The following is a 21415-nucleotide window of genomic DNA, read 5'->3' on the forward strand; positions in this document are numbered from 1 at the left end:
ATAATTTCTTCTCAATCATACCTTTTTATTTTTGTGCTGTACTAAAATACTCTGCTACCCAGTTCCCCTCTCTCCTCACTGAAATCTTTTTGTTCATTGATGGCCAAGCTGTAATGGCATCTTTTCAATCAAGCCTACCCTCAACGAGCTACCCCACTTGAAAGAACATCCTTTCTTTGTACTCTCTCAGTCCTTCCCAGTACTTGTCGTACTTCGCTCACACCCTCGCCCTTCTGCGGTCTATCCTTACCCTACCCCCATTGAAACACACAACAGATTGTGTCGCACAACTCAGCTCAAACCCTCCAACGTTTCCACTTTCTCAGAGTCAGTCAAAGTCCTTGCAGGATGGACAAGGCACTGTGTGGGGTGGCCGCTCTGTCATCTTCCTGACCGCCCTCCCCCACGGTCACAGTCCCTTGGCTACCATCACAGTGGTGCCCTCAGTGTTCCTGGGGTACACCCCGCACACCCCACCCCAGAGTCTCTGCACTTGCTATCCTCTCAGCCGGGGTGTTCTTTTCCCAGACATCCACGTGGCTTTCCATTTTAAACCTCAACGTTCTGCTCTGCTGTCGACTGCTCACTGAGGACTTCTCTGGCCACCTGCTTACATTGTGACAAGTGCTACCCCACGCACTTCCTATAGCCACCCCCTAATTTAGTTCTCTTATTAGCATTCACCACTTTCTAATGTACTTATAACTCAGGTGGAAACATCTCCCAACTAGACTGTAAGCTCCATGAGGGCAAGGAGTTTGTCCCTTTTGTTTATTGCCTGACACACAGAAGGCATTCAGTAAATATTAACTGAACTGAAATCCTGCCTTGCAGTTGGTATTTATGTGTCTTAGCCTACTGGCAAAGTAGAGGTACCATTAGGATGAATCTTATCTTGATCATCTTTGTTTTCCCTGTATCACCTACCCCAACGCCTTACATATCATAAACTCTCAGAAATACTCGTAGAACATTGGATGGGATGGAATAATACAACCATCCAAGCATGGCCAACAAAGGTACTATACTAAAATTATTTAATGGATTTATATATAAGAATCTCTAGGGGCACCTAGAGTCGGTTAAGCGTCCAACTTTGGCTCAGGTCATGATCTCACGGTTTGTGGGTTCAAGCCCCTTGTCAAGCACTGTTACTGACAGCTCAGAGCCTGGAGCCTGGAGCCTGCTTTGGATTTGCTTGCACTCTCTCTCTCTCTCTCTCTCTCTCTCTCTCTCTCTCTCTCTCAAAAAAAAAAAAAATAAATAAAAAAGAATCTCTATGACCCCAAAGGACACTCAGTAATAAAGAGACATCAACACGGCCAGCTCGCTCCTCCTGAGGAAGATTATACTCACCTTTGCTGGTTCGGAAGGTAAGCATGGCGGGCTGCCCTTCACCTGCTGCGTTTCTTGCCACCATCAAAACTTCATAGAGACTAGATGGCTCCAGTTCTGTCAGATGGAGCTCATTCTCACTTCCCGGGACTCGAACTGTGTGCCAGCTTCCCACCAGGCCAACGCCGTCATCTAGCTGCTCAAGAGAAAATAAGTCATTAAAGAAAAGGAGATAAAGGGCAGAAAAACCTTCCATTCCAATTTGAGAAAATCTTCCATTCCAGATGAATGTTGGTAAGGAATATACTGTTGGAAGAAAGAGACACGATATTTCTTCACATTAAGAAATGTAAGGAGACCCGTAACATGAACTTAGGAATTCTCAGGAATGAAAAGACTCCTTCCTGGCTCTCCTACTTACCGCTCATTTGTGGCCTCAAGCAAGTTACTTATCTCCCAGAGTTTGCTTCCTTTACTTGTAAAGGAAACAATACTCCTTTCTTAGTGGGCTAATGGGAGCATAAAATAAGTACATAATAATCTGGACTAATGATAATATATAATATACATAATAAATATATGTTAAGTTAGAATACATATGCATATATGAGTTACATAATTATGCATTTTATATTTCCAGCATTCTTCATGTCTCACCACTTCCACATGTACTGGAGGAAATAAATGTTAAAAAGATCTGGGGCGCCTGGGTGGCTCAGTCAGTTAAGCGTCCAACTCTTGATTTCAGCTCAGGTCATGATCTCACGGTTTGTGGGTTGGAGTCCCGTGTCAGGCTTCATACTCAGCTCAGAGTGTGTTTGGGATTCTCTCTCCCTCTCTCTCTGCCCCTCCCCTACTTGTGCGTATTCTCTCTTGCTCTCTCAAAAATAAATAAACTAAAAAAAAAAAAAAAGAAAAAAAAAGATCCAATCCGTTGTGTCTTAGTTAACAGAACTAGGAAACGACATCACACAGAAGTTTTTGTGTGGGTAAGAATCCCAGTGAAAGTTTCTTCATCTTGAATCATTCAAAGTTTCTACATCTTGCATCATCAGGTTAGAAACAGTGAATAAACTTTCAAATATCACCATGTTAATTGTTCCAGATATTAAAAATATATACTATTAAACGATGGGCACCAAAATGTCTTGGACAAAGAAAGGTATTTTAAATACGAGGGTGTCTTTTGTTCATTTATTAGTCTCATAAACAAAGAAACACTTTTTTTCATTTTGCTTTAATACAAGCCTCTGGAAGAAACATTGGAAAATCAACTGAGAGGATCAAGGTTCACTCAAATAAGTCACCAAACAACATAAGATTCCGATACAATTAAGAAGACAACTTGAAATAAAAATAATTGTCAGAGATTATACCAGAGGACTTTGATGTTTCTAATAAGAAACTGCTTTATTTGTTAAATAAACTGTGTTTTACTATCTCACAAAGGGAAGGGGTGACTTTTTAAAAAGTGGTTTCTAGAGGTTTACACTCAAGGGGTTAAAGTGTTTGATAAAAAAATGTCCAAAAAAATGTCAAGAAGTCACTGGGTTCTTGGCATTGCCATTTTGGGGGATACTGTGTATCTTTCATTCTTACTGCTTACTGGTAAAACCAGCATGGCTGTTGGGATAGCTCTCCCAAACTCATAATCCTAGAACACTCCTGTTTCCTGCTGCTCTATAAATGTCGAAGATAATAAGCATGTGTTATATACACACAACGTTAAGGTGAGAGAAGAGAAAGCTGATAAATGAGAAGACATTACCTTTCGATACTTCACAAAATAGGCATTGATGGGCAGCCCGCCATCCTTCCCCGCCCTCCAGACCAGGTTGTACGTATCAGATGTGTAGGTCTGCGGAGGGCTCAGAATGATGGGGGCATCAGGGACAGAGGCACCACTAGTGTTTTTCTCTGGCGATGATTCCACTGCGCTGGAGTGTCTCTTCCCTGGAAATGAGCTCAATAATCCAGCTTCTGAACCATCTCTTTTATCATTCTGAGTGGGATTGGAAGGTGTAACTGTTTCTGCTTTTGTATTTGTTTCAAAAGGAACTGCAGGGAATGGAAGAAAGAGAGAGAAAGAGAGAGAGAGAGAAGAGACAGCTTGAGGAAATTCATTATTTCAGTGCCTTCTTCACAGTGATCCAACTGCCCACAAGGATACAGACAATCTGAGCCCCAGAAGTGAAAGCAGGTTAACAGCTCAGTTTGTAATTCATGGAAACCTCCAACCTCCAATAGTAATCTCTTATTGAAAAAGCTGCGGTAGTGAAGTGATTTTGAGGATGTTATTTTTCCTTGCTCTACGCTAGTATTCCCTCTTTTACAACAACAGTTTGCTAGTTTAACCTTGAAAGATTTTAAGCTGGAAAACACCGAGTGGTAATTCCAGTTGGTAAGTGAAACACACGAAGCGATGCATTCCCTTAGCGGCAAGGTGAACTCAATAGTAAGGAAACAACCAAGAGCTAGGCTGTTACCTGCTGGGGAGCCAGTCTCCAATGATACCCCTCAGTATCCACACCCTTGGACGGTCCCCTCCCTGCCGAATCAGGCTGGCCCTATGGCTGGCTTCAACCAAAGTGAGACTGTGCTCTTCCAGGCTTGAGTCTTCACAAGGCCTGGCACTTCTACTTCTGTGTCACCCCATACAGACATCCAAGCTAGCCGTGTGGAGTGGCGGGGGGAGGCGGGGAGAGAAAGGGAAGGAAGGGGAGGTGGCCGGTTATTCCAGCCTTCACGAAAGTGTCACACATGTGGGTAAAGCCACTTTGGCTGTTCCAGCCCCAGGTACATCTGACTGCAATGGCGTAAGAGACCCCAAGCAAGGCCGGCAGAATTGCCCAGCTGCGTCCAGTTAACCCTAGGAACGGTAAGAGATCATAAAGGGGCTACTGTTTCAGTAATCTTTGGGGGTAGTTATGCAGCAACAGATAATGAAAATACCCTACACAAGCAGAGCAATTTACATTCGACAAGAGGAAACAAGGTAAAAGAAGGGTTTACCTATTTCCAAGCAAGCCCTCTTTCTGGATAGAACTGAAGACTGGCTTAAGAAATCGCCAATCTAGGAGCACCTGGGTGTCTCAGCCGGTTGAGCGCCTGACTTCACCTCAGGTCATGATCCCACAGTTCATGAGTTCAAGCCCCCCATCGGGCCTGCTGCTCTCAATGCAGAGCCCGCTTTGGATCCTTTGTCCCCCTCTCTGTGCCCCTCCCTTGCTCGCGCTTTCTCAAAAATAAAGAAACGTCAAAAAAAATTGCCAATCTAAAGAAAAATGAAACAAGCAAATAGTCTTAATGCTACTAAAAGCATACAGAACACAAGAGAAGGGAAAAATATTTGCGCTGAAAAAAGAAATAGGTTGCACATCCCATCCCCCAAATTTACTGAGCACATATTATGGGCCACGCATTGTGTTAGACATTTAATAAATATAATCTCCTCAAACTCTCAAAACAACATTCTTAGGTGGACAGTAATATTCCTACTTCACAGCTGAGGAAATTAGGGTTCTGGGAGATTAAGTGACAATAGCCAGCAGAACTCCGGTGATCCTGCTCCAGAGAAAGCAGTTGATGAAAACAAATACACTCCGAGCACCATGAAACCCAAGTGCTGACAGCTTGGTTTCTCTCAAGTGCTATTCAGGCTGGCAACAAAAAGGTCTCCTCTTTTTGACCACTTTTGTGGAGGAAGGGAGCAGAGGAAACGATGTGAAAGAGTTTCTTTTGCACAGTGAAGTCGGATTCCTGGTAAAAGGTGGGTGTGTTTTGAGAAGCCCTGCAGTTCAGGAGGGAACCGACACAAACCACGGCTAACGGCGTAAGGTCGGTTTTCTGTTTAGAGGAGAAAAGGTGTCTCCGACGCGTCCTCCATTAAAGAAGCTAGTGAGAAAATAATCCAGGAGAAAACTAATTAAGTTCACTGAGACAACTTCACAATATTGCTTCTGGAGCAGCCGTGTTTATCTAGTGAGTCAGGACGTGGGCTGGCTGGTAAGGGTGTGCGGCTGGTGCCCACTGGGGCGAGAGATGGGCTCTAGCAAGTGGAGGTAATTAGCTGTGGCTTAGGGTAGCGGAGAATGACCTTTTCATCATTAGGAGTTTCACGGAGCCTTTGGGCTGCTTACCACTGGGAAGTGGTATCTGGCCGTACAAGAGTTGAAAGACCACAGGCCTCAATTTATGCAGAGGCAGGAGACAAACTTATGCCGCAGCCTGTGTCTAACGGTATCAGTGTCACAATTCTGCTCCTGCTATTCTGGATGCGATGAGACTTTTCTGCCACGTTTATTAAAAAGGGGATTCGAGAAGAGGGGAAGAGGAGGAAGATTCAATTCTTTTCTCTCTGCTATTTCCAGTAATATAATTTGAGTACTCACACGATATAATTTATAAGGCCTGAACACCACTTTCAAAAGTTTTTTCACATACATTATCTCAACTTGTCTTCAAAACAACTCTGTGAAATGGTCAGACGAGATCACTTCTTGGCCTTTTGGCTAAGATCAAGTGTGAAATGATCAGTTTAGACATCAAGTATTGGGGCACCTGGATGGCTCAGTCGGTTGAGCGTCCGACTTCGGCTCAGGTCATGATCTCACAGCCTGTGAGTTCGAGCCCCGCGTCGGGCTCTGTGCCGACAGCTCAGAGCCCGGAGCCTGTTTCGGATTCTGTGTCTCCCTCTCTCTCTGACCCTCCCCTGTTCATGCTCTGTCTCTCTCTGTCTCAAAAAAATAAATAAAAATTTAAAAAAAAAAAAAAGAAAAAAAAATAGACCAAGTATTTTTATTTTTATTTTATTTTTTTTTTATTTTTTTTTTTTTCAACGTTTTTTATTTATTTTTGGGACAGAGAGAGACAGAGCATGAGCGGGGGAGGGGCAGAGAGAGAGGGAGACACAGAATCGGAAACAGGCTCCAGGCTCTGAGTTGTCAGCACAGAGCCCGACGCGGGGCTCGAACTCACAGACCGCAAGATCGTGACCTGGCTGAAGTCGGACGCTTAACCGACTGCGCCACCCAGGCGCCCCTAGACCAAGTATTTTTAAACGTAGAATGCTTTTTGAATTAGAAGAGGCTGATAAAATTCTGCTTTTCTAAGTACTATAACTATGGCAGTGAATTTAATGACTCAGAGCTGAAACTAAACAAGGAATATAACCAAACGTGTCAAAGCCGTTCCCACTGTGACCACTCACACCAGCATCCCCTACCCCGACTACCCCAAACCAACTCCCATTATAGTTTTGAAGAGTTACAACCCACTCTACAAATATTTGTACATCTAAGACCTCAAAACCCAAGGTCTCTGGAAAGAAAAAGGAGGAGGGGGCAGTCATCTCTCTCTTTGCCCTTGCTTACCCCCCAAAAAACAAGTAAATGGCTCTCAGTATGCTAGAATTTAATAAGGCTCAGATTCCTGTAGAAAGAGGTGGGTTGTTATGTATTGTGAGCTTTAGTAAACCTGGCTGGATCTTAATAATTATAGGGCGCGCAAAAGAGAAAATATAAGAACATTTCGGAAGGAGGTCGGTGATGGGGTTACTATACATGAAAATGGTATTTATCAAGACATAAAATCCTGGAAGGGGTGGGGAAGACCTTAAAGATCTAAAAAATTCTAACCTAAACAAGTTAGCCTATGTATTTTCTAAAGGCTCCAGATCTTTGATATTTAAAGTGAGGCAGTGAGACAAAAGATCCAGTTCCATCAACTGTGCCTATCACATCTACGCCTCTTGCTATCCTATATTTATAGAAAACAATCACTTTAGCCAAAAGCTAACCAAGCATCACCTGTGTTACACCTGTCCTACAGCTAACAATTTGAGCAGAGCCACTCTGATTTTCGCTTGGCAGAGCAGATATATAAACACACACACGTATACATATTCATATTTACATGTGTATAAATTTATACAACACCCAACTACCCTCTTCATTGGAGGATTCTTAACATGTCTGAAGTAAGTAGCTATTTCTTCCTTCCCTAACTGCTATAGGGAATAATCCTAATTTACCAATAATCAGACAGTAATAATTATAATCTAATACAAATGGATGTCCTTGGCCTTCCCCACTTCTCTTTCTACCTCCAGCTTCCTCTGGAGCTCCAGGGGCCTTGTGTGCCTGTGAATGGAAATACCTGTGTGCACACCCAATTTCTGTCTACTTTACCTTCCTTCCTCTGCAAAAGACCACCCCTTGGCCGCTCCTCTGGCTTAAGGGTGCCTGCACACTGGTGGTGTGGTCTACACTCTGGAGGATGGGTCAGGGAACGGGACCTGTGTGGAACCAGACTGTGAACTAATTAAAGCAAGGACTTCCAGAGCCCCAGACCTGCTATACACAAGGAGGAACACGGGCTCCAGGCTCCAGGGACTATAACTTAACCCCTTAACCACATGGACTATGTGACCAGTGGGAGCTGAGGACCCAGGCAGAAGAAAGCTGCAAGGAGCCCTCTAACGCACTGGCCCAAGGCAGGGAACTCAGTTGCCAAGACTAAGGGCAGTACTGTTTTTGACACTCTGCTTCTTGCATGACAAATAAGGTGACAGTCTCCACTCAACTGACTACCTGCTGGCGCATTGCTGCTCTAAATACCGATGTAAGGCTTGAATTTGAATTAAGTCAAATTTGAATTAATTTTAACAATATCGATATTCTATACACTAAGTACTTCAAAAACTGTATGAAGCTTTTAAGTCATCCTCACCAAAAATCAATAAAATATCAAGAATTAATGTTATACATCCCATTAGAAAAATAACTTTGAATAGGAGGTACTGTTTGGTAGTACCATGATTCTACTTTCTCAGTGAAAGCCAACCCTTTAGGGGCGCCAGGGTGGCTCAGTCGGTTAAGCGTCCGACTTCGGCTCAGGTCACGATCTCGCGGTCCGTGAGTTCGAGCCCCGCGTCTGGCTCTGAGCTGATGGCTCGGAGCCTGGAGCCTGGTTCCGATTCTGTGTCTCCCTCTCTCTCTGCCCCTCCCCCGTTCATGCTCTGTCTCTCTCTGTCTCAAAAATAAATAGAAGTTAAAAAAAAAAAAAAAAAGAAAGCCAACCCTTTAGACTCTGGATACTGTACTTATCAAAGGCTCACCTAAAAAATGTCAGCAATGATCACTTTCAGTAGCTTAGACAACCAAAAGCATTAATCATGAAAACAGGTCACAACTCGGGCTTGCTCCCATATGAGAGCTTTCTATAGAACAACTACAACCTTAACCAAAACATCCGAAATGGAAACCGAGGTTCATCCGGTTCATGGTAAGGCCAAATACCCAAAACCACAGTTCTGTGTTTCACTATTGCCGGGGAAAATATAAATATATATATATATATATATATATATATATATATATATATATATATATTCAGAGATTGCTGGACTCATGAAAAAAACATACTTCAAAGCACTTTATCCCCTACAATCAGAGGAAGCTAATCACCCGAGAAAGAGTACTAATGGCAACTCACCAACTGTGAGGACTGCCTCCGACTGTGTGGCACCATGTTCATTTGCAGCTTCGCAGATGTATTTCCCAGCATGCTCCTGAGTGACGGCCTGAATATGCAGAGAGCTTGAGCCAGCTCGGGACATGATGAAGTAGACAGGCTCCAGGTCATAGCCCCCAGGTCGTAAGTGTGATTTCCGGGATTTTGATCTGAGCACTTGAGACGGATGGCTGGTTATCAACCCGTGCCTGTCATACCAACGCATGACCGGGACCGGCACGCCAGTGGCATTGCAGGACAGAGTAACAAAGTCTCCATCTACCACCTTTGTACTTGCTGGTGCTGTAATTATAACTGGCTTGAGTCCACTGCCTATTAAAACAGTAATTCACACACAAATACACACACATAATTAAGATTATAGTACCTACAATGCAAAATAAACTCATCTTCTTGCATAAATGTTATCCATGTCGCGCCCAAGTAACAGCCTTAAAAGCATCTTTCGTACACGTATTTCTTAACGGTGTTTTTTTTTAATTGAAGTATAATCGACATACATTAGTTTCAGGTGCACAACATCATGATTTAACATATGGATACACACTGGCAAATGATCACCACAATAAATCTGGTTACCATCCCCTAAACAATGTTTTACATGCAGAACAGTATGGAGAACACATTCATTCACTGAAACAAGTGTTTGCAAAGACATGGGCAAACAGGGATATATGACAGTAATAACTAAAACAAAGATAACTCCCTCCTTGTTAATTCTCTTCTCAACTTTCACCACGTAAAACTGTCCCTAAAAAGTAGAATTCTTAATTGTGGGCTCCTGGACATTTCCTACACAGACTTCCTGTCCTTTAGGGGAAAAAAAGGGTTTCCTAGACTCATTTGACTGCTGTTAAGTATAAAACAGGTGAAGCCATGAAAAAGGTGTCGAGGAGCATAAAACAAAATAACATTCCTTCACAAAAATAGTTCATTCCAGGGGGAACCTCTGATTACAAAAAGCCTGGGAGAGAAATCTGTTCTGAGTGAAGGTCGATGAGTGTATTTCTTATCATGTTACACAAACAACATTTTTTGTCTCTAAACTAACTCTCTTTCCTTTTGGTCCCAGGTATTCTCTGGAGCCATTTTTAAGTGTGCCTACTATGGAATATCGATTACAAATGGAATTTTCTCCAGTGCATCCTTCTCTTTCTCCAGCCCTACTTCCTACCTTTGATAAAACCAACACTCGGTATGGTTAGATTCCCGAATCTCTGCCAATCTAGAAAGTGTAAGATGCTGTCTCACTGGTCATAAACTGCACTCTCCTGAGTACTAATGAGCTTGAACATCTTTTCACGTGTTTATGTGTCACTGGTATTTTTCCTCCTCTTTGAAATGCTTTTTGTCCATTTTTCTGTTGGGTCATTTATCTTTTTTGTAATGGTTTCAGAGTTCTTTGTATATTCCAGCTAGTGTTCTGTTATTCGTTATACATGCTGCTAATATCTTCTCACAGTTTATTGCTTTTTTAAAAAAAATTTTTTAACATTATTCATTTTTGAGAGAGAGACAGAGCATGAGTGGGGGAGGGGCAGAAAGAGTGGGAGACACAGAATCAGAAGCAGGCTCCAGGCTCTGAACTGTCAACACAGGGCCCGACGCGGGCCTCGAGCTCACGGACCGCGAGATCATGACCTGAGCTTAAGTCGGACGCTTAACCAACTGAGCCACCCAGGGGCCCCTGCTTTTCATTTTTTTTTTTCATTTTTTTTTTTTTAACGTTTATTTATTTTTGAGACAGAGAGAGACAGAGCATGAACAGGGGAGGGGCAGAGAGAAAGGGAGACACAGAATCTGAAACAGGCTCCAGGCTCTGAGCAGTCAGCACAGAGCCCGACGTGGGGCTCGAACTCACGGACCACGAGATCATGACCTGAGCCGAAGTCAGGCGCTTAACCGACCGAGCCACCCAGGCGCCCCTTTTCTTTTCATTTTTAATGGTATTCTTTATTAATAAGGATGTTCTAATTTCAATGTAGTCATATCAATCTTTTAAAAAAAATTAGCCTAAAATGTTAAGTTATATCCAATCAGATAGATGTCTCCTGCATTTTCTTCAAAAACTCTGCCATCTTGCCTTGCACAGATAGGTCTTTAATCCACTGGTAATTTGTCTTTATACACATTACGAGTTAGAGATTTCATTTCTTTTTCTCCATTTTGATGAGCAATTATCCCACATCCACACTTGAAATGGATGTCCTCCTCTTGGTAATCTGCAATGCCACCTAAGTCAAATCCTTAGGTGCAAATGTCTTCTTGGTGGGTCTTTGTCTTCTTTCAATAGCCTATCTGTTCCTGCACCAATACAATATATCTTAGTTACCACAGATTTTTATATATGTTCTAATACCTGTAAAAATAAGTCCCTGTGTTTTTCTTCTTCTTTCAGCATGCCTTAACTATTCTTGGGCCTTTGGTCATGCATATAAATCCCAGAATCAGTTTGTCAACGTCCTCAAAATATCCAAATAAGATTTTAATTGGAATTGCATGAAGTTACAGAAAGTTTCTGGAAAGACCTGACAACTGTGTAATACTGAATTTCGGTATGTACCAACTGGTATATCTTTCTAGGATACCTTGGTCTTTTTAAATGTTGCTAATATTAAAAGGTGACTTTTAAATTATATTTTCTGCCTGTTGTTGGCTATAGTGGTTAATTTTATGTATCAACTTGATTGGACGAAGGGATGTCCACATAACTGGATGGGTCTGCGAGAGTGCTTCCAGAAGAGATTAGCATTTGAATTGGTGAAGAGTATAGCAGATGGCGCTGCCCAAGGCGGGTGAGCAACATCCAAACTGCTGAGCACTCTGTAGAGCAAAAATGCAGAGGAAAGGTGAATTCTTTCTCTCTGCTTAAGCTGATCCACCTTCTCCTGCCCTCGAACACTGGACATCAGCGCTTCTGGTTCTCCAGCTTTTGAACTTTGGTCAAGACATAAACCAACAGGCTCTCCACCACCCCACAAATGAATTACACTATTGGTTTTCCTCCTTCTCCAGTGTATAGAGGATAGACTATGGGACTTCTCAACCCCCATAATCATGTGAGCCAATTCCTATTATAAACCACCTCTTATTTATATCTTATATATCCTACTGGGTTTGTTTCTCTGGAGAAGCGTGCCTAATGCACTGGTATATAGAAAGACACCGATTCTTCTTTGTTGGTCTTCGTCCAGATACCTTGCTAAGTGCCTTTATTATTTCTAATAATTTGCCAGCAAATTGAGAATTCTCTGTATTGGCAATCATGGCAGTTATGGGTTTGATTTTTTTCTTTCCTATCCTTATATATTTTATTTTATTTACATATTTTGTGTCATTCTGTGCTGATCAGAGTCTCCAGTATGATGGCAAATAAAAGATTTTATTTTATTTTTTTTTTTTACTGTTTATTTATTCTTGAGAGAGAGAGACAGAGTGTGAGCAGGAAGGGGCAGAGAGAGAGGGTGACACAGAATCCAAAGCAGACTCCAGGCTCTAAGCTGTCAGCACAGAGCCTGAGGTGGGGCCTGAATCGATGAATGGTGAGATCATGACCTGAGCCCAAGTTGGACACTTAACCAACTGAGCCACCCAGGTGCCCCAATAAAAGAGATTTTAAAGAGAATGCTTCCAACATTTCACCATAAAAGTGATGTTTCTTGTAAGTTTTTGTTAAATACTCTTTATCAGATTAAGAAAATTCCCTTTTATTTCTATTTTTCTAAGTGTGTCTAACATGGATATTGAATTGTGTCAAATGTTTTCCTGCCTCTATTCAATCCAGATGAATGACACTTTAAATTTTCTGACTGATTCCTGGGCTGACTCCTTAGTTAAGATGTATTTCCTTTTTTAAATATTGATGGCTTGCTAATATTTTCATAAGATTTTTGTATCTATGTTCATAAATGAGATTGGCCTTTGGTTTTCCTTTCTTATGCCATTCCTTTGTGATTTTAGAATCAAAATCATAAGGACTGGAGAGTTCCCAGTTTTTACTTTTCTCTGGAAGAGTTTGTGTAATATTTGGAATGGTCTGTTACTTGTAAGTTTCGTAGACCTCTCCATAAAACCTATATGGCCTGGTGGTTTCTCTGTGGGAAGATTTTAAACCCCTAATCAGTTTCCTTCATGAGTACAGGACTACATAGGCTTTTTAATTTCTTTTAAGTCATCCTTACTAAGTCGTATTTTTCCTAGAACATTGTAAACTGTTGACATAAAGTTTATCACAATATATCTTTATCTTTTATTTTATCTTTACCTTTATTTATTATTTTTAATCTCTACAAGACTTGTACTTTTTATTCCTAAAACTGTTTATTTGTATTTTGCCACAAAGGTAGGTCCATTTTATTAGATTTGCAAAGAACCAACTTTTTTCTTTACTGATCCTCTCCATTTTATCTTCATTTTCTATTCAATTGATTTCTGCCCTTTAGTATCTCTTTTCCTCTGCTTCCTTATTTTCAGTCTTACTAGTTTTCTTTTATAAGCATTTAAGGCTATACATTCCCATGTAAATTCCATTTTTACTATATCCCACACAATTCAATCTGTGGCATTTTCACATTGCACTGTAGTTTTTTCTCTGTTATTGAGAAGCATAATTTTACATTTCCAAATATATGCCAGTTAAAAATGACTTTTACTATTAACTTCTAAAATAATTGCACCAAGGTCAGAGAATTGGTCTGTATCACACTGATTCTTTGACACTTGAAATATTTATAACTCATAGGCAAAAGATTAATATCCCTAATATAGAATTCCTACCAATCCACAAGAAAAATGACCAACAATCTAATTTTTAAAATGGACAAAAGACAATGAACAGTCAGTACATAGGAAAACAAATTCAAATGACTCATAAACATATGATAGGAAGCCCAACTTCACTCATAGTAATATAAATACAGACCAAAAGGTATTTTTTTTTTAAAACTATCAGATGGGCAAAGATTTAACACCTTGCCCTGGTGAGGATATGAGGAGACAGGCAGATACACATTGCTGGTCAGTAAGAATAAAAACCAGTAACAATTTTGCAGAGCAACTCGGTGATATCTACCAAAATTACCAAACAAAGATGCTTTCATTCAGCAAATTCATTTCCAGAAATCTATTCTATAGATATTTACACCTGTGCAAAATAATCTATGCAGAGGGACATTCATTATAGAACTCCTTAATAAGCAGTCATTTGAAAAAGAATGAAAACACTGTTTAATGAACCATCTGGGAAGATATCAAAGATATGGTAAATAAAAAACTCTGAGGAATACTACCTCCATTTACGGGGGGAAAAAAGATGTTATTAAGTGCACACAGACACATTGTGTGTGATTGTATATATACACACAAGGACATTAAAGACACTGATAAAACTGGTTAGTTCTAAAGGCAATATGGCTGGCCAGGGAATAGAAATGAGAGACTTTTACCATATGCCTTTTAAACTATAGTATCTTTTGGGGCGCCTGGGTGGCTCAGTCGGTTGAGCGTCCGACTTTGGCCCAGGTCATGATCTCGCAGTCCATGAGTTCGAGCCCCGCGTCGGGCTCTGTGCTGACCGCTCAGAGCCTGGAGCCCGTTTCAGATTCTCTGTCTTCCTCTCTCTCTGCCCCTCCCCTGTTCATGCTCTGTCTCTCTCGGTCTCAAAAATAAATAAACGTTAAAAAAATTTAAAAAAATAAAAAATAAAAAAAAATAAACTATAGTATCTTTTGAAAAAAATAATTAAAAAAAAATTTTTTTTAATGAAGTTAATCAAATAATATTGCCTCTTCATGGAAATGCCCATCTGCAACTAGAAAGGAACATGGAAAATAGGCATAGTTCCTTTATGGTAATGGAATTATGTTCTCTAGTGAAAATGATTTAATTTTTAACCAAAACAAAAGCCTATCTGTAAAGTAAAACTTCCTATGATTTCTGGACCCAAAAGCCTACCTTTTTCAATTTCAAGTCTCCCAGTAGACTGTATGAATCCAATCCCATTATCTGCTACACACTGATACAGCCCAGAATCTTCCATGGTAACACCACTGATTTTCAGTCTGTTTCCTACAGTTAGATGTCGTGGGGAAGGATGAACAGGTTGTGCGTTATGAAACCAGGTACGGTTTGGAGTTGGGTTCCCATGAATCTCACAAGTAAATTGTACTGTGGCACCCAGAGAGACTGTCTGATCCTGTAGTCCTTTAGAAATTGAAGCATTTTCTAAAAATAAAACATATAAATTAAACTCCAGCCCTTAAGAGGTACTTTTTAAATTATCACACAAGACACATAAAATCTCTCTACCAATAACAAGTTGAAATCAAATTGCATTGTTTACTCACATTCTCCTACCTGCTATGGTCATCAAGACAAAATTAGAAATGTATTTGAACTTCCTTCTAATCAAATAAACCATGTTACTAATATTTCATAGTCTCTTTTTCTAGATCTTCCCACCCACTTCTCTCTCTCTCTCTCTCTCTCTCTCTCTCTGTTTCTCTCTCTCTCTCTCTCTCACACACACACACACACACACACACACACACACACACATACATCTTGGGCTTCCCTGAGCATTTGTTTCAGGTGATTTGTTTGAAATAAGTAGTTTCCCATGATTTCACACTAAACAAGAGCCAAAAGAAGAATGTTTATTCACAGGTTAAATTCTTTTTATGGTCAATTCTGCCGTTAGGCTAGATGTTACACTGGGCAGGAAACTTCCTTTACTATCCATCAAGCCACTTTTTCCTAGACCAAGTAAATCATTTAGCAACATTGGTAACATATGCCCAAATTACATGATTATGCGTATTAACTTAGACCTGATTATCACGGCACTTTAAATCTCATTTGCCATACACTTACTTAATTCCAGGGTTACCTATGTTGCAAATAAACACATGCAGAAGGTTTACAGCAACTATATTTACTATGAAACCACTTACAACCTATTTTTTTCTGGCTTTCATGAAAATCTGTTTTGATAAAGGAAAACATTTTCTGGTGCTAGACATGACAGTGAGACAGGGAACTGGAAAAAAAAGGAAGGAAAAGCTTTGAGATAAAGAGTATATACACAGCAATGTGGGTGGAAATAATGCAGATAATACAGTGAAAGCATTCCTTAAGGGAAAATAAAATGAAATAGATTTCTTTTTGAGGTGACCTTTTCTAGTCAGTACTGTTAGGTACTCCTACTAGGTCCAACACACTGACACAGCCTAGAATCTTCCACATCATTAGGAAGGAAGAACAAGCTTTGCGTTGCATAACCAGGTTGAGGGGGAGGTTCCCATAAACATCCCAAGTGAAATGTTCTGTGCCACCAAGAAATACTGCTGAAATCAGCAGTCCTTTAAAAAAAAAAAAAAAAAAAAAACGAAGCTTCTTGTGACATCATATGTGAAGACGTCATTTACGTGTCATTTATAGTTCCCAAATAGATCTTCCATTCAAACATCAGTTAGACCAGAAAAATAGCCTGACCCGAAAAGCAATTTAAGAAGTAACGTCTTACCAAGCACATTAACCACGTAAGTCACATGTTTTACGTCTCCAGACTTGTTTCCCACTATACAAGAATAGTTTCCAGAGTCCACCGGGTCAATGCTGTCTGTGGCAAGATGGGAATGCAACCTTCGCCAGTTGCTTCCCGGCACAGCGTCCTGACCGTCCTTCAGCCAGTGCACTTGAGAAACTGGGACCCCACTCACCACACACTCCAGGGTGACGGGGCTATGAGAAAGCACAGCTAGTGCCTGTGAAAAGGTGGGGTGAAGAATGTGAAAATCGTCGGAAGAAGGGCCTGGAAAAAGAAGGGAACCAAAAAATGTCATTATTAAACATCCACTTCCAATCTGTTCCTTACCAAATCTGCAAGCTTTCTCATCTCCCCATTTATTCTTCTTTATGCCACAAGGTCCTACATGGTAGCTTAATCCATTTTTAGTGGAGAATTAAAATGAAAACACTTTGTGGCCCCTTAGGGCTATCTCTGCATTAGCAGTTTAGATATGCAGAATTTTTGACCAGTCCAGAAACTACCACTTCGTTGTGCTTTGACCACTGGTCCTAGCTGAGTTCGGCTACCGTAATCTCAAAATCAGCTATGACTACTGTCAGCTGAAAGAGAACAGCCATTCATTTGTCATAATTCAGTTAGCCACCAATTTGATTACCACTGTTATAAAGTTATATTGTCTCTACTATTTCTTTTTATTTGAGCAAAGGGTCAAGTTCTCCGTCTGGTTTCCACTCTGTCATCCTGACCAAAATTCTCTTCTAAAAATTCATTATCGGGGCGGGGGGGGGGGGGGGGCGGAGGGGCGGAGGTGGGGGGGGCCGAGGAGGCGCCTGGGTGGCTCAGTTGGTTCAGCATCCAACTTTGGCTCAGGTCATGATCTCACAGTTCACGAGTTCAAGCCCCACATTGGGCTCTCTGCTATTAGCACAGAGCTCACTTTGGATCCTCTGCCCCCTGCCCCACGACTCTCCCCTGGTCACACTCTCTCCCTCTCTCTCAAAATAAATAAATACATAAATATTTTTTAAAATTAATCAATGAATTGAAAATTCATTATCTTTTAAACACATGTACAGTACTATACTATAATGCATTCGTGTATTTAATTTTTTATAAGACTTTCTTATGATAAGCAAATAGGATCTGCAAGAAAAATTCACTCTGATTTTCCAGTGCTTTCTAAAGAATGCTTCGGAGGAAGCTTCTCCTGAGGAATGCTTCTGGTTACCGTTATTCTCCCAAATACTTACGACTGACAAGAAGCTTTCGGCCAATGGGTTCAACTTTTAATTCATGAGTGACAGGATTAAAAGCTGCACACTTATATGATCCCTTGTCCTCTGAAGATACATTCAGAATCTGAAGATTCCCTGATGGAAGGATTAAGTACTTCTCTGAGGAAAGAAGGGAATACAGTTAGGCCTCTATATGAAAGACCCCAATGAAAACAAAGGCTAGCAGTCGTCCTTTCAATTTAGACATCAGAACAGCAGCAACAATCAGAGAAAATTTATTAAGTGAAAGAAAGGGGAAGTCAAGGCAGGGGGGTGGGGGGGAGAGTCAATAGTTCTAGAGTAACAAAATCGAACCCATCAGAAACATCTGACCTCAGACCATTTGTTGAGCCCACTGAAAGCACAAGCATATGTAGAAAGAGATACAATGCCCACAGCCCCCACCTTGAGCAAACCTCTCCGGACAGCACTCACTGATCCGCCAGTGTCCACTCATGTCTACCCGTTCATTTTTTTCTCAACAAACACACACTGGGTGCCTGTATTGATCCAGGCACAAGTGATACAATAAAGAAAGCAGACCTGCTTTTTGTTGGCCCTGCACTCATGCAGCCAACATTCCAGTGCAGGAAATGGGGGCCGCAAAGAAAGGGATAAATAACAGACAAACAACCAGAAATCTGTCTATTACAATGCTGTGGAAACTTTAAAAAGCAGCTAAGTAAAGGGGACACGGAGCAATGGGGCATGGCATGGTATTTTACACAGAGCCATGATGAGGGAGGTCTTCTCAGAGGAAGAAATATCCGAGTGGAACCCTGAATGAATGGAGGGAATCTGGGATTGTAATCATTTCTACAGTGTAACCACTCATGCCGGTCTTCTTCCGACTTCTGAGAGTAGAGGCAATATATCTTATGCATTTTTGTAGCCACAGTCCTTAGGACACGGAGTTCAACAGCAGGTTGCTTCGTGACATTTGTTCTGTGGGTACCACTGGCTTTTTGTTGAAGGTCTCACCTGTGGAATGTTTCAGCCACTTTCCCCGGATTTTATAGCGCACCTCAGCCTTGGGGTTACTATCTGGTACTTTGCAGCCAATGAAACCGGCACTCTTTTCTTCCGCTGTAATAACCTGCTTTGTTGGTGAACCAAAATCACCAAGAACTAAAATACATAAGTAAATAAGTAGAAAATAAATTGATTAATCAATGCAAATGTGAACGCTCCCCAAGGAAGTTTAAAAACTAGAAGCCACATCTTGCAACGCGGCCGTTTGCGGCAGCTAACCCCAGTTCACAGAGGAGCATGATTTTTTTATCTCAGGAAGCGGCTGGAGTAGAGATGCCCGGTTGAGGCCTAGAGCTAAGTCACGGCACCCTTTTCCAGAAGCCAACGCTTCCAGGAGACTACAAGACAAACAAGCAAGCGGCCCTTAAAACATGGAGGAGAACCATAAAGCATAGTCCTTCCCATTCTGTCAAGAGACATCCTTTTCCAATCCAGTCCCTCATGAACACCCACTTTCCCTACGCATCTTTATGCTGTTTGTCGCTACTCACACTCCAATAAAATGGCTTTCAGGAACAAACCCAATTCCTCTCACTACTAAGAGTTCGCTACAGATGGAGCCTGCGTGGAAGGGTTCTTTATGATCTGCAGTGCTGAAAGCATCCAGCCGCCTGCCACTAGGAGTTCAGCCTTCCCGTGTGAGTCCTGGAGCTGTCCATGGGTCAAAGCTCTACGAAAACATTTACTCTTCTCAGTTACGACAAACTCACTACTCCTGGGGGATCCAGATTTCTTCTGTAAATAGGGGTGCCCCGACAAAGACATCTTCCATTACTGGAAGCCATCACCATTTGAAAGGCAGATGGCTCAAACCTACTAAGAAAACCACCACGTTCCAGATTTTCCATAAGTTCAATACCCGACATTCCTTTCTCTACAGTCAGTGATTTCATTCCTCCTTCTTTAGCCCGGTTTCAATTAAATAAACTAAAATCACTCAGTGATCAAGACAAATAAAACAATTAGATGTGAGCGAGATACGGGACTGCATGAAACAACTGAGTGTCAGAGTTGACAACAGCTTTTTTGTTGCTGCTGCTATTAAAGGACCTCTAAATATTCGCAAAGAAATTCAGAATTTGCATTAGAAAACTCTCCTAACCATGTAAGAGTTACTTCCATGCCCCTGTTACACGGGAAGACAGGAGGCCAAGCTCATGGAGGTTCAAGTGCATTTCCCCCAGCTCAACAGTGAGAGTCAAGGCTGAGATGAGGACACTATGTGTTCACTCCAAAGCCCACGCTCTTCCCTCTATTCACACATGCAAGTACCAGCATTCTAGTTTCTAGGAAAAAGCATAAATCTGAGGGATAAAATTAAACTCACCAGCAGTAGATACTGTTGCAGGGCTGCTCACAATTGCTCCGATGCTATTGTTGGCAACGCACTGGTAGGAACCCGAAAGGGAGGGATTAAGGGACAGAATAGTCAAAGTCCCCTGTTGCATCTTAATCTGTTCCATGTTTCTATCCAGTCTTTTTCCATTATGCAACCATGAGATACGAGCGGTCACAGGCTTAGCAGAACAATGGAGTACTACGGGTCCACCAAGTCTCTGGACAGCGGACAGTGGCTCAGAAATAAAAGATGGTGCCAAGTCTACCAGGAAACGTTCCCACGTGCAAAGGGGTGGGGAGAACAGGAGAGAAAGGAGGTAAGGGGAGAGAGAAGAGTACATTGAATGCATTTCATCTGAATCTATGGAACCAGAGGCAATTCCGTATTTTATCCATACCTGTTACAGTTCTTAATGCTTGTACAAGTTCTAGGAACATTCTGATATGACTATTTTTGGAAGTAAAAAAGGGCAACGCGTGAAGCTAGGACTTAAGGACCAGGGTAGAATAGATGAAAAACCTTATGGTGTAAATCCGACAAAATACCAATTCTTTAAGTGAGAAAAAGCAAACTGCTCTGTGTATGAAGCTCTCTGACTTCTGAGAAATGGAAGTCAAGAATCTGAGGGGCTCCTGAGCGGCTCAGTCAGTTAAGTGTCCAACTCTGGCTCAGGTCATGATCTCGCGGTTCACGAGTTCAAGCCCCGCATCGGGCTCTGTGCCAATAGCTCAGAGCCTGGAGCCCGCTTCGGATTCTGTGTCTCCCTCTTTCTCTGCCCCTCCCCTGCTCACACTCTCTCTCTCTCTCTCTCAAAAATAATTAAAAAAAATATATATGAAAAACTGAAGATAACTTGCAAAGTAAAAAGAATTCTCTCCTACATTACTAAGCACTTGATTTTAAAGAGTAAATTATTGTATAAATAGTGGCTACGGTCTTCTTTCCTAGAAAGAAAGAATAGAAAATAGAAAATAACATTCAACTTTAATAGAAAATAACATTCAACTTCTACGAAAGCAGAAGCAGAACATTAGGAAGCCAGGCTGAAATACAGTCTACCCTTTTTTGGAGCATCGATCTTAATATTTTTATTTGGTGTTTAGAATAGTTTCATTTGTTAGACCTTTTCCTCAGCAACTTGGGGGAGAGGGTGAATTCTTACATTAACATACAAAACAAATCCCCCTCCACCCCCCAAAAGAGTGAGGGGGACAAGAATACTGTTAATCTGGGGGAATAAAGTACTTCCAAAAAAAAAAAAAAAAAAAAGACCAATAAATTCCTGACTCTACTTTCGAAGGATATTTAATTAGATATGAAGATTAATGGAAGTGCCTCTCTTGACTAAATCTGAGGTGGTTGTTTAGCAAAACA

The 21415-nt window shown here is 41.3% G+C and overlaps 1 protein-coding gene across 6 annotated transcripts in view; it reads right to left on the bottom strand.

The window, feature by feature from the left end:
* The window catches only part of CDON (cell adhesion associated, oncogene regulated), a 104086-nt gene that overhangs the window by 44095 nt on the left and 38576 nt on the right, over positions 1-21415 (bottom strand). For 5 of the 6 annotated variants that reach the window (XM_058687248.1, XM_058687244.1, XM_058687245.1 and 2 more), the window contains exons 3-10: positions 20030-20302; positions 18652-18798; positions 17647-17790; positions 16391-16678; positions 14821-15090; positions 8830-9180; positions 3104-3393; positions 1357-1531 (exon numbers count right to left, since the gene is read on the bottom strand). In XM_058687248.1, the coding sequence (XP_058543231.1) occupies positions 1357-1531; positions 3104-3393; positions 8830-9180; positions 14821-15090; positions 16391-16678; positions 17647-17790; positions 18652-18798; positions 20030-20302 (1938 nt within the window). The remainder of the gene's footprint in view (positions 1-1356; positions 1532-3103; positions 3394-8829; positions 9181-14820; positions 15091-16390; positions 16679-17646; positions 17791-18651; positions 18799-20029; positions 20303-21415) is intronic. The other variant, XM_058687250.1, reaches the window with a different exon arrangement.

Source organism: Neofelis nebulosa, chromosome 10 (genome assembly GCF_028018385.1).
Source record: "Neofelis nebulosa isolate mNeoNeb1 chromosome 10, mNeoNeb1.pri, whole genome shotgun sequence".
Taxonomy (NCBI): domain Eukaryota; kingdom Metazoa; phylum Chordata; class Mammalia; order Carnivora; family Felidae; genus Neofelis; species Neofelis nebulosa.